Source organism: Oncorhynchus keta, chromosome 25 (genome assembly GCF_023373465.1).
Source record: "Oncorhynchus keta strain PuntledgeMale-10-30-2019 chromosome 25, Oket_V2, whole genome shotgun sequence".
Taxonomy (NCBI): Eukaryota; Metazoa; Chordata; class Actinopteri; order Salmoniformes; family Salmonidae; genus Oncorhynchus; species Oncorhynchus keta.
The window spans coordinates 12,011,527-12,024,813 of NC_068445.1; the positions used below are offsets into that span (position 1 = coordinate 12,011,527).

The following is a 13,287-nucleotide window of genomic DNA, read 5'->3' on the forward strand; positions in this document are numbered from 1 at the left end:
TAGAGCTTTACTTAATTGCATTTATTGGTTTGATGCTATTACAATAAAATATATTTAAAGAAAGAAAAAAAACATTTTGATTGTTTGTGTTTGAAAAGCATTCAAATTGCTGAGAGAGGAAACAATGTGGACCAGCACAGACAGCTTGAGAATGAGGACTATAAACAGATCTCATCACCAAAAACGACTAAGACTGGGACCTCACGGAATAAGGTAAAAACACAATAGAAGCAAAAGCAACATCAAGAGAACCAATTACAAACGGAGACATCTGTTTGTTGAAACATCTGAGCTTGGTACAGCTCACTGTGTTAATCTTCTCATGTTTCCCAATTGAAATGTACTACAGCGGAGAGGTACAGATGACTCTCACATCGGTTACTAAACCATGGTCCATAGACAGACAAGCCAGGGTTATCTTAAGGCAAGTGTTATGATTGTCTAGAAGAAGTTAGTAGAGCCAACCCTGCCATGTCTGTGTGACCAATTCAAACATGTTGCTTCAATATGTGCTGAAATGACAGATATGTGCTGAAATGACAGATATGTGCTGAAATGACAGATATGTGCTGAAATGACAGATATGTGCTGAAATGACAGATATGTGCTGAAAAGACAGATATGTGCTGAAATGACAGATATGTGCTGAAATGACAGATATGTGCTGAAATGACAGATATGTGCTGAAATGACAGATATGTGCTGAAATGACAGATATGTGCTGAAATGACAGATATGTGCTAAAATGACAGATATGTGCTAAAATGACAGATATGTGCTGAAATGACAGATATGTGCTGAAATGACAGATATGTGCTGAAATGACAGATATGTGCTGAAATGACAGATATGTGCTGAAATGACAGATATGTGCTGAAATGACAGATATGTGCTAAAATGACAGATATGTGCTGAAATGACAGATATGTGCTAAAATGACAGATATGTGCTAAAATGACAGATATGTGCTGAAATGACAGATATGTGCTAAAATGACAGATATGTGCTGAAATGACAGATATGTGCTAAAATGACAGATATGTCCTGAAATGACAGATATGTGCTGAAATGACAGATATGTGCTGAAATGACAGATATGTGCTGAAATGACAGATATGTGCTAAAATGACAGATATGTGCTGAAATGACAGATATGTGCTGAAATGACAGATATGTGCGTGTTACATGTTGTTCCTCATACCTTTGCAATTCTGATACTTGTTGTTTTCCACTTCATATGCCATTTCTCAAGTACGATTGGTCTGTATTCTCTTTACACTTCAATACAATTGGATTTCCCTATATCTCCTTCACGTTTAGCTTGGACATTGCATACATCGCATACATTGCATACATCGCCAATTGCATGTTTTCATTCATTATGTGACTACAAAAGGACTGGAGAACATCCACAGTGCACGACCCCATATCCTTGACCTCCAGTCATCTGTTAATAAGAAATGGCTGCAGACAAAGATGGCTTCCTTTCATTCTGTCCCACACATCACTGCCACATTTTCCATCTCCACTCTCTCTCTTTCTATCACTTTAAGCAAATATCTCATTGGAGTAACAGACTGTCATTAACCCACCCGGGGGGTTCTAAGCTATATGGAATTGTTTTAAGAAGGTCATACCAAGGATAATTTTGCTATTTGATTTTTGAAGTTTAAGACCCCTTGAAGTATCCACAAAAAAATATGTAGAAATTATTTGATGAAAAATAATTTTTGGCCTTTACTGCTATTTTTGGCCTTAAAAGCATTGAATAACAGATTTACTACATGGAACAACAGATAGTGTACTTCCATACATTTTTTCAACTGGTACCGGGGGACCTTCAGACATGTCATGTGAGGCCTGTGGGTGTCCTAGAGCAGACCGACATGTTTGTGTTTGTGATAGTCTCATCTTTCCATGGAGGTGATTTTGTGAGAAGACTGATTTTCGGGATGTCTCATGGTCTGACAAACAGCGCTCTAGCTCTGTCACCTTTCACCGCAGTTGCGGAACTGCGACATCGGGGATGTGGTGGATTGAGACGCATCCAATGCAACATCAAAAATATATCTCTAGCTTAAACTGACAGGTATTTATGTCGATTTTTGTATTATGCTAATTAGATTTCCACGGGGGCAAAGACATCGACTCTAAGGTTAAACTGAATATGAGTGTGCTTATGTGATTCATGTAAACACGTGTAGTTAATATATTAGAATATCAATATCTAATAGAAAAAAATATATATTGAACATAACTTATTTTTCACACAACAATTTCTTTGTGGTAAAGTTGGTGACAATTTACAAAGGAACAAGTGCTCAAATAAATGTAGTGTTTACACTATATTTGAAAGGCTAGGACAAGTCTGAATGACGTGTGTTATAGTGCCTCTTTCATCTGAAGAATCTGAAATTTCTCCACTAGCTCTCACATAACACCTCACTCTGCTGAATTCAAGAAAAGGGCAAAGTTACATTTGCGTACAGTATCATAACAAAGCTTCTTTTGTAAATGTTATCTATGTACATTTAAAGAACTGCCAAAAACACAAGTCCATATTCTGTTTACAGACACCTAGGACAGAGGGGCTGCTCACGCACACACGCATGCACACACACACGCACGCACAGAAACACACACATCATTGTCTCTGGGCTGTAATCGTAAACCCTGTCTGGCTTCCACAGCGTCAGTCCCACAGACAGTCTGCTAGTATATAGTGATGGTAGCGTGGTGCTCATACACAGGCCCTCTTGGCATGCAGCATCTCGATGAGCAGGTTGTTGCAGGGCACCTCCCCACTCAGGTGTTTGTAGCACAGGTAGTCCTCTGCCTGGGTGCTGAGGGCTCGCAGCTCTGGCAGACGCATCACCACCTGGCTGAACTTGTCCAGGTACAGGGGGTAGGTGCACAGAGTGTATTCCAGCAGAGCCCCATTCACCTGCTCCTGAACACTCTCCACAAATGCTTGATTCTCCAACAGCTTTACATCTGGACAGGGACACAGGAAAGAGCTTTAGGGGGGATTTAATTACTCTCTAGATCAGGTATTCTCAAACTGGGGTACGTGCAATACCATCGGGGGTACGGCAAAAATATGTGATTCGCATTTAAAATATCTAGATTTTTTCTTCACGTTTTCAAACAGTACATTTAGATTTTCCGATGAGGCTATACATTTGGGTGAGGTTATTTTCTCGCCTGAGTAGCCTCGTTTCACTGCCAAAAATAAAATGAAACCATCTCGTGTTCAGCGAAATTTCAAATACAAGTAGCCTCGTCAAATAATTAACATCCAATCACATTAATCGTTACTCACTCGCGGGAAACCTTCACTCTTGTGCAGATATTTAGAAACTAAACATGACCATTTGAAAAAAAAGCCATGTGAGTTTTTTGAGCGAGAATAAAGACAACTTTGAAGTCGTAAGAAATGTGTAAAAGCAACAAATACTATTAATAAGAAGGGGCTAGATGTGTCTTATATGATGAGCTACCGAATGGCTAGGACAGGCAAGTCCCATACTATTGTGGAGGACTTAATTCTTCCTGCTGCCGTGGATATGGCTGGGACAATGCTGGGGGAAAAGGCCCAAAAAACTATACAGACAATATCTTCATCAAACAACACTGTTTCACGACGCATCAGTGACATGGCAGGAGATGTTTTGAAACAATGACTGCTTCGCATACAAGCCAGTGAATTGTATGTTACAGGTGGATGAGTCAGATGTGGCGGGCCTGGCACAGCTCCTGGTATATGTCCGTTACATTTATGGGTGTCAATTAAGAAAGACATCCTCTTCTGCAAACCACTGGAAACCAAGATAACAGGAGAGGATATTTTTAAAGTACTGGACAGCTTTGTGACATCAAATGGTCTTTGGTGGTCAATATGTGTTGGTGTCTGTACTGATGGCGCAAAAGCCATGACAGGGAGACATAGTGGAGTGAAAACGCGCGTGCAAGCAGTTGCTCCCGACGCCACTTGGGTACACTGCAGCATCCACCGAGAGGCTCTTGCTGCCAGGGGAATGCCTGACAGCTAGAAAAAAAAACGTTTTGGACACTACAGTGAAAATGGTTAACTTTGCTAAAGCAAGGCCCCTGAACTCTCATGTATTTTCTGTATTATGCAATGGTATTGGCAGCGACCATGTAACGCTTTTACAACATACAGAAGTACGCTGGTTATCAAGGGGCAAAGTATTGACACGTTGTTTTTAATTGAGAGACGAGCTTAAAGTTTTCTTTACTGACCATCGTTTTCACTTGTCTGACCACTTGCATGACGAGTTTCTCACACGACTGACCTATCTGGTTGATGTTTTTTCTCGCCTGAATGATCTGAATCTAGGATTACAGGGACTCTCCGTAACTATATACAATGTGAGGAACAAAATTGAGGCTATGATTAAGAAGTTGGAGCTCTTCTCTCTCTGCATTAACAAGGACAACACACAGGTCTTTCCATCATTGTATGATTTTTTTTGTGTGCAAATGAACTCAAGCTTACGGACAATGTCAAATGTTATATAGCAAACCACCTGAGTGAGCTAGGTGCGCAATTACGCAGGTACTTTCCCGAAATGGACTACACAAATAACTGGATTCATTATCCCGTTCATGCCCTGCCTCCAGTCCACTTACTGATATCTGAACAAGAGAGCCTCATCGAAATTGCAACAAGTGGTTCTGTGAAAATGTTATTTAATCGGTAGCCACTGCCAGATTTCTGAAAATTTGAAGGGGTACCGGACTATAAAAGGTTTGCGAACCACTGCTCTAGATGATCACATAAATGGGAGAATATTGATACATATATTTTAAACTGCTCCTCAAATCCCAGTGTTAAGTCTTAGCATCAGCATCTTGTTGGACTTCTATTCAGCATCAGATGAGTCTTGCCAGGAGAGGTATTCATATAGTAATTCAATATTTTGAATAATCTTTTCAAAACGCTTAAGGGCAACTACATTTCCCTGATAAACCTGACTCATTGATTGAAAGATGAGGGAGAGGGAGCGAGAGAATGAAACATTCAACGGAGATGGTAATATTTTCTGGCTGTGACGAGTGCTCTCATTATTCTAAATCCTTTTGTTCCCAGCTCGCTGGCTCTAAATAGCAATCGCTTAAGGGAATCTGGGCAACTGCTGTCTATACACACACAGCATATGCAGAAGGCACTGCATGAATGTCAGTCAGACTATCCAATGATAGGCCCATCCATTGTTGTTCCATTGAGTGCTATTAAGGAATAATGGGTAGAGTTGTCTTCTTTGTTAATGTTGCCTTTTGATAAGGCCCTGCATTTAATTAATTGAATTTACCTGAGAATAAAGGCTTGGTTCAGACAACAGTTGGATCCTTCTGGAAAAATATATCAATGGCTGTGACATTTCCATTTAAAATGTCACTACTGCCTTTCAAAATAAATGGGACAGCGTGGGTTGAATAGATCCGAACCATCTTGTCAACTAAAACCTATTTCCAACAAAGCTTTTGAAAAAGTTATTTGCCCAAACCACAGCAACATTACAAAAAAGTGTGTTGAAGTACTTCAAACCTAATCAAATTCAGAACTTGAAAGGCCATGATCATTTTCAAGGATGAGAAAAAAAAGTCCTGTTATGTGGTCTATCACAAATCTATTCCATTCTTAGACTAGCTGTAATGAGCTATACATGAGCTGTATGTTGTGCAGTCAGTGCTTACACTGTGATAATCTAATTTAAAAAGCTGTTATGAAAAGACAAATAGAAAATAAAATTATATAAAACTGTAATTATGTTCTGTTATTTAATGTTTTTTCAAAACTATTCTGTTGTTTTTTTTTATGTGCAAAAACAATATAATGCTAAAACTGCCTTAAAACCTCAGGAAAGGCGTCAGGGTGTGCCAGGGCAGGCAGATTTCCGTAGTCCGTTTTTTTAAATGGGTGTTATAGTAAAGACCATCGGCGGCCTGTTGGTTTTTAAGTTTACAATTTATCCTACCATTTCTACCGGTCTGCATGCCAGTTACGATGATTTTTCGTGGAACAGTTTCATTTCAATAATAATGTTCTCATTTCTCAAAATCGTTGTCACGTGATTAATCATAAACATCTGAATTAAAATGACAGAAATGTAACTAATGCGAGAGCACCAGCCTCTGCTATATTGACACATTGAAACACTGTTGATCCAATGGCGTTACTCTATCTACTCTCTGCCTGTCTGCCTCCCTTTCTATCTGTCTTGACTTTCGCTATGCTGGTGAAGTGCGATGTATCAAATCATTCAACTGGGTCAAACCCAACGCTGTCACTAGCAAAATTGCAACATTGTATCAACTAGCCTATTTTGGGCCCTCAAACTTTCCTGCACCAGTGAGCTCGGGACAGACAGCTGTTTTTTGTGAAATTTCCACTGGATACGGGATCATCAGACCACAATATTTTGCTCTTTCACATCGAGGGTTGGTGATTATCGAGGCCAGGAGAGTGTTGGAAAGATTTTTCAAATACTGTGAGGAACTATTATCATTCTCAATGGATGTTTAAAAAACAGACTTCGTTGACGTACTGTGTGAGGTGAAGAAAAAATGAAGGAGAAGCTCACTTTATTCTTGGTGGAAGTGATGAGTTAAAGGACAGGTTCACCCATTTTGGATGTAATATTGTTTTTGTGCATCTATGAGTGATGTTCCATCGATTCCTTGGGTAATTTCATGTTTTCATGTGTATCTGAGTTATTGGCGTTCAAGCAAGCAGAAATCCGGCTCGTATGACGTAGCACTCTAAAAATTAGGGGTTCAAGAAGGGTTATTCTAAGATCCTCAAAGTTCTTCAAAGAACCTTAGGGTTCTTGACACTGAAAATGGTTCCAAGAACCCCATAGGAGGTGGGGTTCACAGAGGAGCTTCATTAGTTGCCCAACTGAAACATTTAGTTTTGAATTTGAAAGGACAACGGGTGCAGGCACTTACCTGAAAAATGTAAAGATCTCTTCAATTTAACCTTATTACACGAGTTCCAAATATCTCTAACTGTCGCCCCTGCCTGAGTTTTTTCATGCAGGTGATGTCAGAATGCTGTCACTGTTCCAAAATGTGATTGTTACACAACAGGACAGTTACCCATTCTGCCCTCAAACCAAGGCACGCTGCCTGCTAATTATATATAGGCTGTTTCAACTTGTAAATTTCAAATTATTTTCAAACAAGTTTATTTTTCTAACAATAGTTTGATTTGAGGTGTGACCCGCCTCCTCGTTAATTCGCATAAAAAGTCACTAATTTCACTGTTGCGCACCATTTATGTTTGAGGCTTTACTGAGCGGACAAACTTCTCTCTTCAACAAGAGCCCAATCACTTCCCTAGTGTTTCCCAAGATCAAGTACATTACGCATCTCTAGTCAGAACAGGCCTTGCACAAACGTTTTCCCCCAGCACATTTTCTGTCTGGCGCCCGCATTGCCTTCGTAGTTGTTTTCCTTACAATGGGGCTATGGACATGTGTGCGATCCTATCATAGTAAGTTGTTTATTTTCTGTATATCATGTTGTTGTTTCTGCTGTAGCACACCATATGTATGTATGGATCATAATGTATTTACTGTTTTATTCACATGTTTTCAAGTACTGGTGACAAATCATGCATTACGATTCTTGCATCGATTGTAATGGACACACATGATGTGTGTAAAATACTTCTTTGAATGTTGTACTGATGATGATGAGCTACTGCTAAGCTATTTGCCAGCTATGTGTGGTGCCATGTTTGTTGACATCATACAATGCATTCCATTCTGGTTGTCATGTAAGCGTCTGTCAGACCAAAGATGTTATAACAAGGGATCGACCACTCAACTGACTTATGGGGCTTTCAAGACAACTGTGAATAATAGGTAAAATCATAACATCAATGACCTTCAGGTCAGAAAGTCGGAGCTCTAGAAAGACTTCCCAAGTTGGAATTCCGAGTTGGATGACCGGTCAAAGGGATTTTTCCCAGTCAGCGCTAATTTTTTCCTGAGTTCCTAGTTGTCTTGAACGCACTAAAGTCAGAAGTATGAGATTTCCCAGTTCCCAGTTGTTTTGAACTGCATCAGATTGTAACTTTGGTACCTCAGGGTTGTCAGCTCAGACCCTCCTTTCCAAGGGTTTTAATTTTATTTAGCGTATAAACTTCTCTTGTGGTTGTCCCCCATTTATTGATAAATCCCCCATCAAAGTAATATTTCCTGCATCATATCCCCCCATGATACCTTATCCTATTTCTACACCCCAAGGACCTGAAAAACCCCCACAAATTAAACGAACCCCCCCACAAATCCCCCTGAAATGTTTTTATCCCTGTTTAGCGTTCTCGCTACGGTTAGGTCAGGCAGTAGGCTTGTATTTGGTGCGATGATCTGTGAGGTGAAAACACTTGATTTGTTTTTTGATTTGTCAAAAACAGTAAACGACTTGTCAAGTAATGTGCTCCGGTTCTTGTATACTGTACACTGTAACAAATACATTGACGATTTGTAATATGCTGAAAAGTGGCTCAACTAATTTTTTTTTTTTTTCAGGCAATGAGTGCAGCCATCTGTGACTTTGCATCTTATAGTGAATGGCATTCTGGGATTAGGGAGTTTTCGCCAAGTCAAATATAAACAAACATGTCTGCCATCATAAAGAATTTAGTTGCTGTTAGCTTATCTGACACGCATTTATTTTCTAAACAACATTACATTAGTCTCTTGTGCTCACCAGAGATGTGATACATTGTAAACAAGTCTAGCTGTTAGGTTGCTCACTTGTGTTTTGTTTCGTTGTCGGCGCAACCTGTTATTTAGACTGGTTTATGGAATGAGTTTGGCTGTGGATGTGTTCTGTGTGATGCTTGGCGATATGAATGTTGAAGGCTCGCTGTATTGGGTACAGATGACTGAACTGCTCACTTTTGTGTCTGTGTCTGCAGGTATACAGAGGAGGAGCCATATTTCAATTGGTATTGGTATGTTATGCAGATCACATTTACCATCCTCCTTCCTTACCTCTTCAATGAAAATCCATTGGCCTCTACATTATGGACAAGGTATGTGTTTTAAAACCATTATCAAAACTGTTTTTTTTCCATTCACATTAACCACAAAAACCAAGGTATGAATTCTGTCCTGTACACGTTTTGTTAATCATCTGTATAATTAAAACATTTTGGATTCACAGACTTCACTCTCCCTACACCTGTGATGAATATAACAGGAAACCTGTTCGATCACCATTCACTGTAAAATCAGTCTGGCAATAGATACAGAGAACATCAACACATTAACATCAACACTCCAGAGGATATGCCCATTGAACTGGGGGCTCTGCTCGGAGTTTACGTCATATTTTGATATTTTATTCTGCTTTGCCACTAAAGTCATAATTAACACTGAGAACTAAAATATTGTGTAATTGTTATGCATATTATTATTATGAATAATAATAGGGGGGTAGCTCAAAAGGATTTTTGAAGAATTTAGAGGGGTACCCTCACAGTTTCAATTTGAAGAACCCCTAAAGCATACTCAAGGAACCTTTTCTCTTTATAGTGTAGCACTCTAAAGAACCCTTTTTAATGGACTCTAAAGAACAGTCAATTACTGTAACTGATACATTCATTAACATAAATGAATGTACCCAAATTACAGGGTTTAACGGTACATTTACTAGGCCTACCGGTGACATATGTAATGACATATGTAATACAGTATATGCAACAATTCACACAATGAAACATTTATGCGCAAGAATTGGCGGGGGACAGCTAAGCACATTCCGGAGTGCTGAGTGCATGTATTTTGGAGAGAGACGTGGCATATCTTCGCCACACACCCCTCCCCTTCTTCTTGTATCAACATTTTAAATTATACTCAAGACACATTATCTTCACACATATTTTACATGCCCCTCTGTCTTGCTATCTGTAGCACATGTATCTGACGCTGTCTGGCCAGAAATAATGTGGCTTGCAATACTATTTTTGTCCATAGACTATACACCTGGCAAAACAGGGGGTGGCTGTTTTGCTCGCACGGACACTTTATCTGAGATTGATGCGCCTTTTTGTCGGTGCGCGTCTCAGTGAAATAAATTATATACACTGCCATTCAAAAGTTTGGGATCACTTAGAAATGTCTTTGTTTTCCATGAAAACATACATGGAATTATGTTTAGGAAATGGAATAGGAAATATAGTCAAGATATTGCCAAGGTTTTTAAATAATTATTTTTAATTGAAATAATAATTGTGTCCTTCAAACTTTGCATTCGTCAAAGAATCTTCCATTTACAGCAATTACAGCCTTGCACACCTTTCGCATTCTAGTTGTCAATTTGTTGAGATAATCTGAAGATATTTCACCCCATGCTTCCTGAAGCACCTCCCACAAATTGGATTAGCTTGATGGGCACTTCTCACGTACAAAATGGTCAAGCTGCTCCCACAACAGCTCAATGGGTTGATGGCCACTCCATTATAGGCAGTATACCAGCTGACTGCTTCTTCCCTAAATAGTTATTGCATAGTGTGGAGCTGTGCTTTGGGTCATTGTCCTGTTGTAGGAGGAAACGGGCTCCAATTAAGCTCCATCCACAGAGTATGGCATGATGTTGCAAAATGGAGTGATAGCCTTCCTCTTCAATATCCCTTTTACCCTGTTTAAATCTCCCACTTTACCACCACCAAAGCACCCCCAGACAATCACTCCACCATGCTTGACAGATGGCATCAACCACTCCTCCAGCATCTTTGTTTTTTTCTGCGTCTCACAAATGTTCTTCTTTGTGATCTGAACACCTCAAACTTAGATTCGTCTGTCCATAACACTTTTTTCCAATCTTCCTCTGTCTGGTGTCTGTGTTCTTTGCCCATCTTAATCTTTTATTTTTATTGGCCAGTCTGAGATATGGCTTTTTCTTTGCAACTCTTTTGCGGGTACTATTTAATAAAGCTGCCAGTTGAGGACTTGTGAGGTGTCTGTTTCTCATACTAGACACTCTAATGTACTTGTCTTCTTGCTCAATTGGGCACTGGGGCCTCCCATTCCTCTTTCTATTCTGGTTAGCGCCAGTTTGCGCTGTTCTGTGAAGGGAGTAGTACACAGCATTGTACGAGATCTTCAGTTATTTGGCAATTTCTCGCATGGAATAGCCTTCATTTCTCAGAACAAGAATAGACTGACGAGTTTCAGGAGAAATGTATTTGTTTCTTGCCATTTTTTGAGGCTCTAATCGAACCCACAAATGCTGATGCTCCAGCAGGCCAGTGTTATTGCTTCTTTAATCAGGACAACATTTTTCAGCTGTGCTGACATAATTATAAAAGGGTTTTCTAATGATCAATTAGCCTTTTAAAATGATAAACTTTGGTTAGCTAACAGAACATGCCATTGGAACACAGAAGTGGTGGTTGCTGTTTAATGGGCTTCTGTTCACCTATGTAGATATTCCATAAAAACTCTTCAGTTTCCAGCAACAATAGCATTTACAACATTAACAATGTCTACACTGTATTTCTGATCACTTTGATGTTATTTTAATGAACAAAAAATTGTTTTTTCTTTAAATAAGCAAGGACATTTCTAAGTGAGCCCAAACTTTTGAACGGTAGTGTATATTTCAGTATTGTATTTGGACGGGCAAGAAGGTGCTGTACGGCGGGCCAGGCCCCTTAAGGCCCGCCCATAATCCCCTTCTCCCGGCTGCGGTGCTCCGAAGCACCTCTCACGCACATTGCTCCCTCAGATGTAGCCAATGCCGTCAAGTAATCGGGTCCTTTCTCACAGGCATTTTAGCAAAGAAGTAGGCTACAAGTGGATGAAGACAGACACATTCGGGATGGAACTGCGCGGGTCCCTCTTATCGAATTCCGAGGCGCATATTGAAGATGTTAGAACTGTTCACATTTAGCCTACTGTTAGTCAGCCAACAAGACTAGTAGGCCTGATGAACAGCAAAGGCACTAGCCTATGTCAATCTACTATCCCCCATAGTACAAAAGTTGACCTATTCTGTTGGCTAACTTGTCCTTCTGTGCAATAAATAAATATTCCAAACATACTCTGGGCCAGTTGTGGGATGCGATAGATCCTAAATTAATACAACCACTAGCATAAAAAAAATTAAAAGCAACAAGGCTGATCGTTTAGCTTAAACTGTTCATAACCTATTAGGCAATTTTTTCACATCAGCGCAGCAATTAGCACATGGCAGAAGGCAATAAGCACAAATGTTCAAAAATGAAATCAATTAGCGGGAAAACGTTTTGAAGGACCTTATTAGAGCAACATGCTACCGAGGGAAACAAGAGTTTGAATTTCACGGTAATGATTAGAGTACAAGCTCATGTAATCGTAGCAACTATGTGGCGTGATTGTATACCTTTCCTGAAAAAGATGAAAGGTTAGCTAGACACCTGGAGACTTCCACAGTGTTTTTGGGTACATCAAACAGAATACAGAATGATTTGATTGAAGCAGTCAGTGATGTGATTCGAAAGGACATCCTTCTAATACAGGCCCATTTGATGTGGTAGAAGTAGATGAGACCAAAGATGTTACAAACAAAGCCCAGATCTCTGTGATGTTGCATTATGTGACTTTGGGGATTTGATGATGTAAGCATGACAAACGAGCTACAGCTGATGATAATATATGCCATTTAGCAGACGCTTTTATCCAAAGCGACTTACAGTCATGTGTGCATACATTCTACGTATGGGTGGTCCCGGGAATCGAACCCACTACCCTGGCGTTACAAGCGCCATGCTCTACCAACTGAGCTCAAAAAGAAAGGACCACATGTATTGGGAGTGTTGGGTAAGTACAACTGCAGCATCCTTGGTCCTCATGTCAATTGAGACTGAGAGACTTTTCAAACTCCAAAGGATTAAATAAGACTTATACAACGCTGTTACCAAGAGTTTCACCCTGTTGTACTTCATTTACAAGTAAAGGTAGACTTCAATGCAATATTTTTTTTTGTGAGTTAGGCTACTGTTGAATGAACATCAGAATAGTGCTGCTGTCCATTCAGCATCACGTGCTGTATTTGTATTTCATGTCCTAAAGTAGACGAGTTGTTTATGGTTTGGATTTACGGACAACATCCCTTTAATGCATTTGATTTATCAAGCAACATTTTTGTTTCGATGAGACACTTTTTTGACGTTCTGCATGGCATTTTTCAGTCATTTCGATTCTTGACATGATAATTTAGTTAGAACCTTATTAATTATACTTAATTACACTTGTTTAATTACAG

General features: G+C 39.6%; 1 protein-coding gene across 5 annotated transcripts in view; it reads right to left on the bottom strand.

Moving 5' to 3' along the window:
• LOC118358184 (nuclear receptor subfamily 5 group A member 2-like) overlaps positions 1 to 13,287 on the bottom strand; it is a 28,898-nt gene continuing 15,611 nt past the window's right edge. For all 5 annotated transcript variants that reach the window (XM_035735719.2, XM_035735722.2, XM_035735720.2 and 2 more), the window contains one exon: positions 1 to 2,994. In XM_035735719.2, the coding sequence (XP_035591612.1) occupies positions 2,741 to 2,994 (254 nt within the window). In that variant the 3' untranslated portion in view covers positions 1 to 2,740. The remainder of the gene's footprint in view (positions 2,995 to 13,287) is intronic.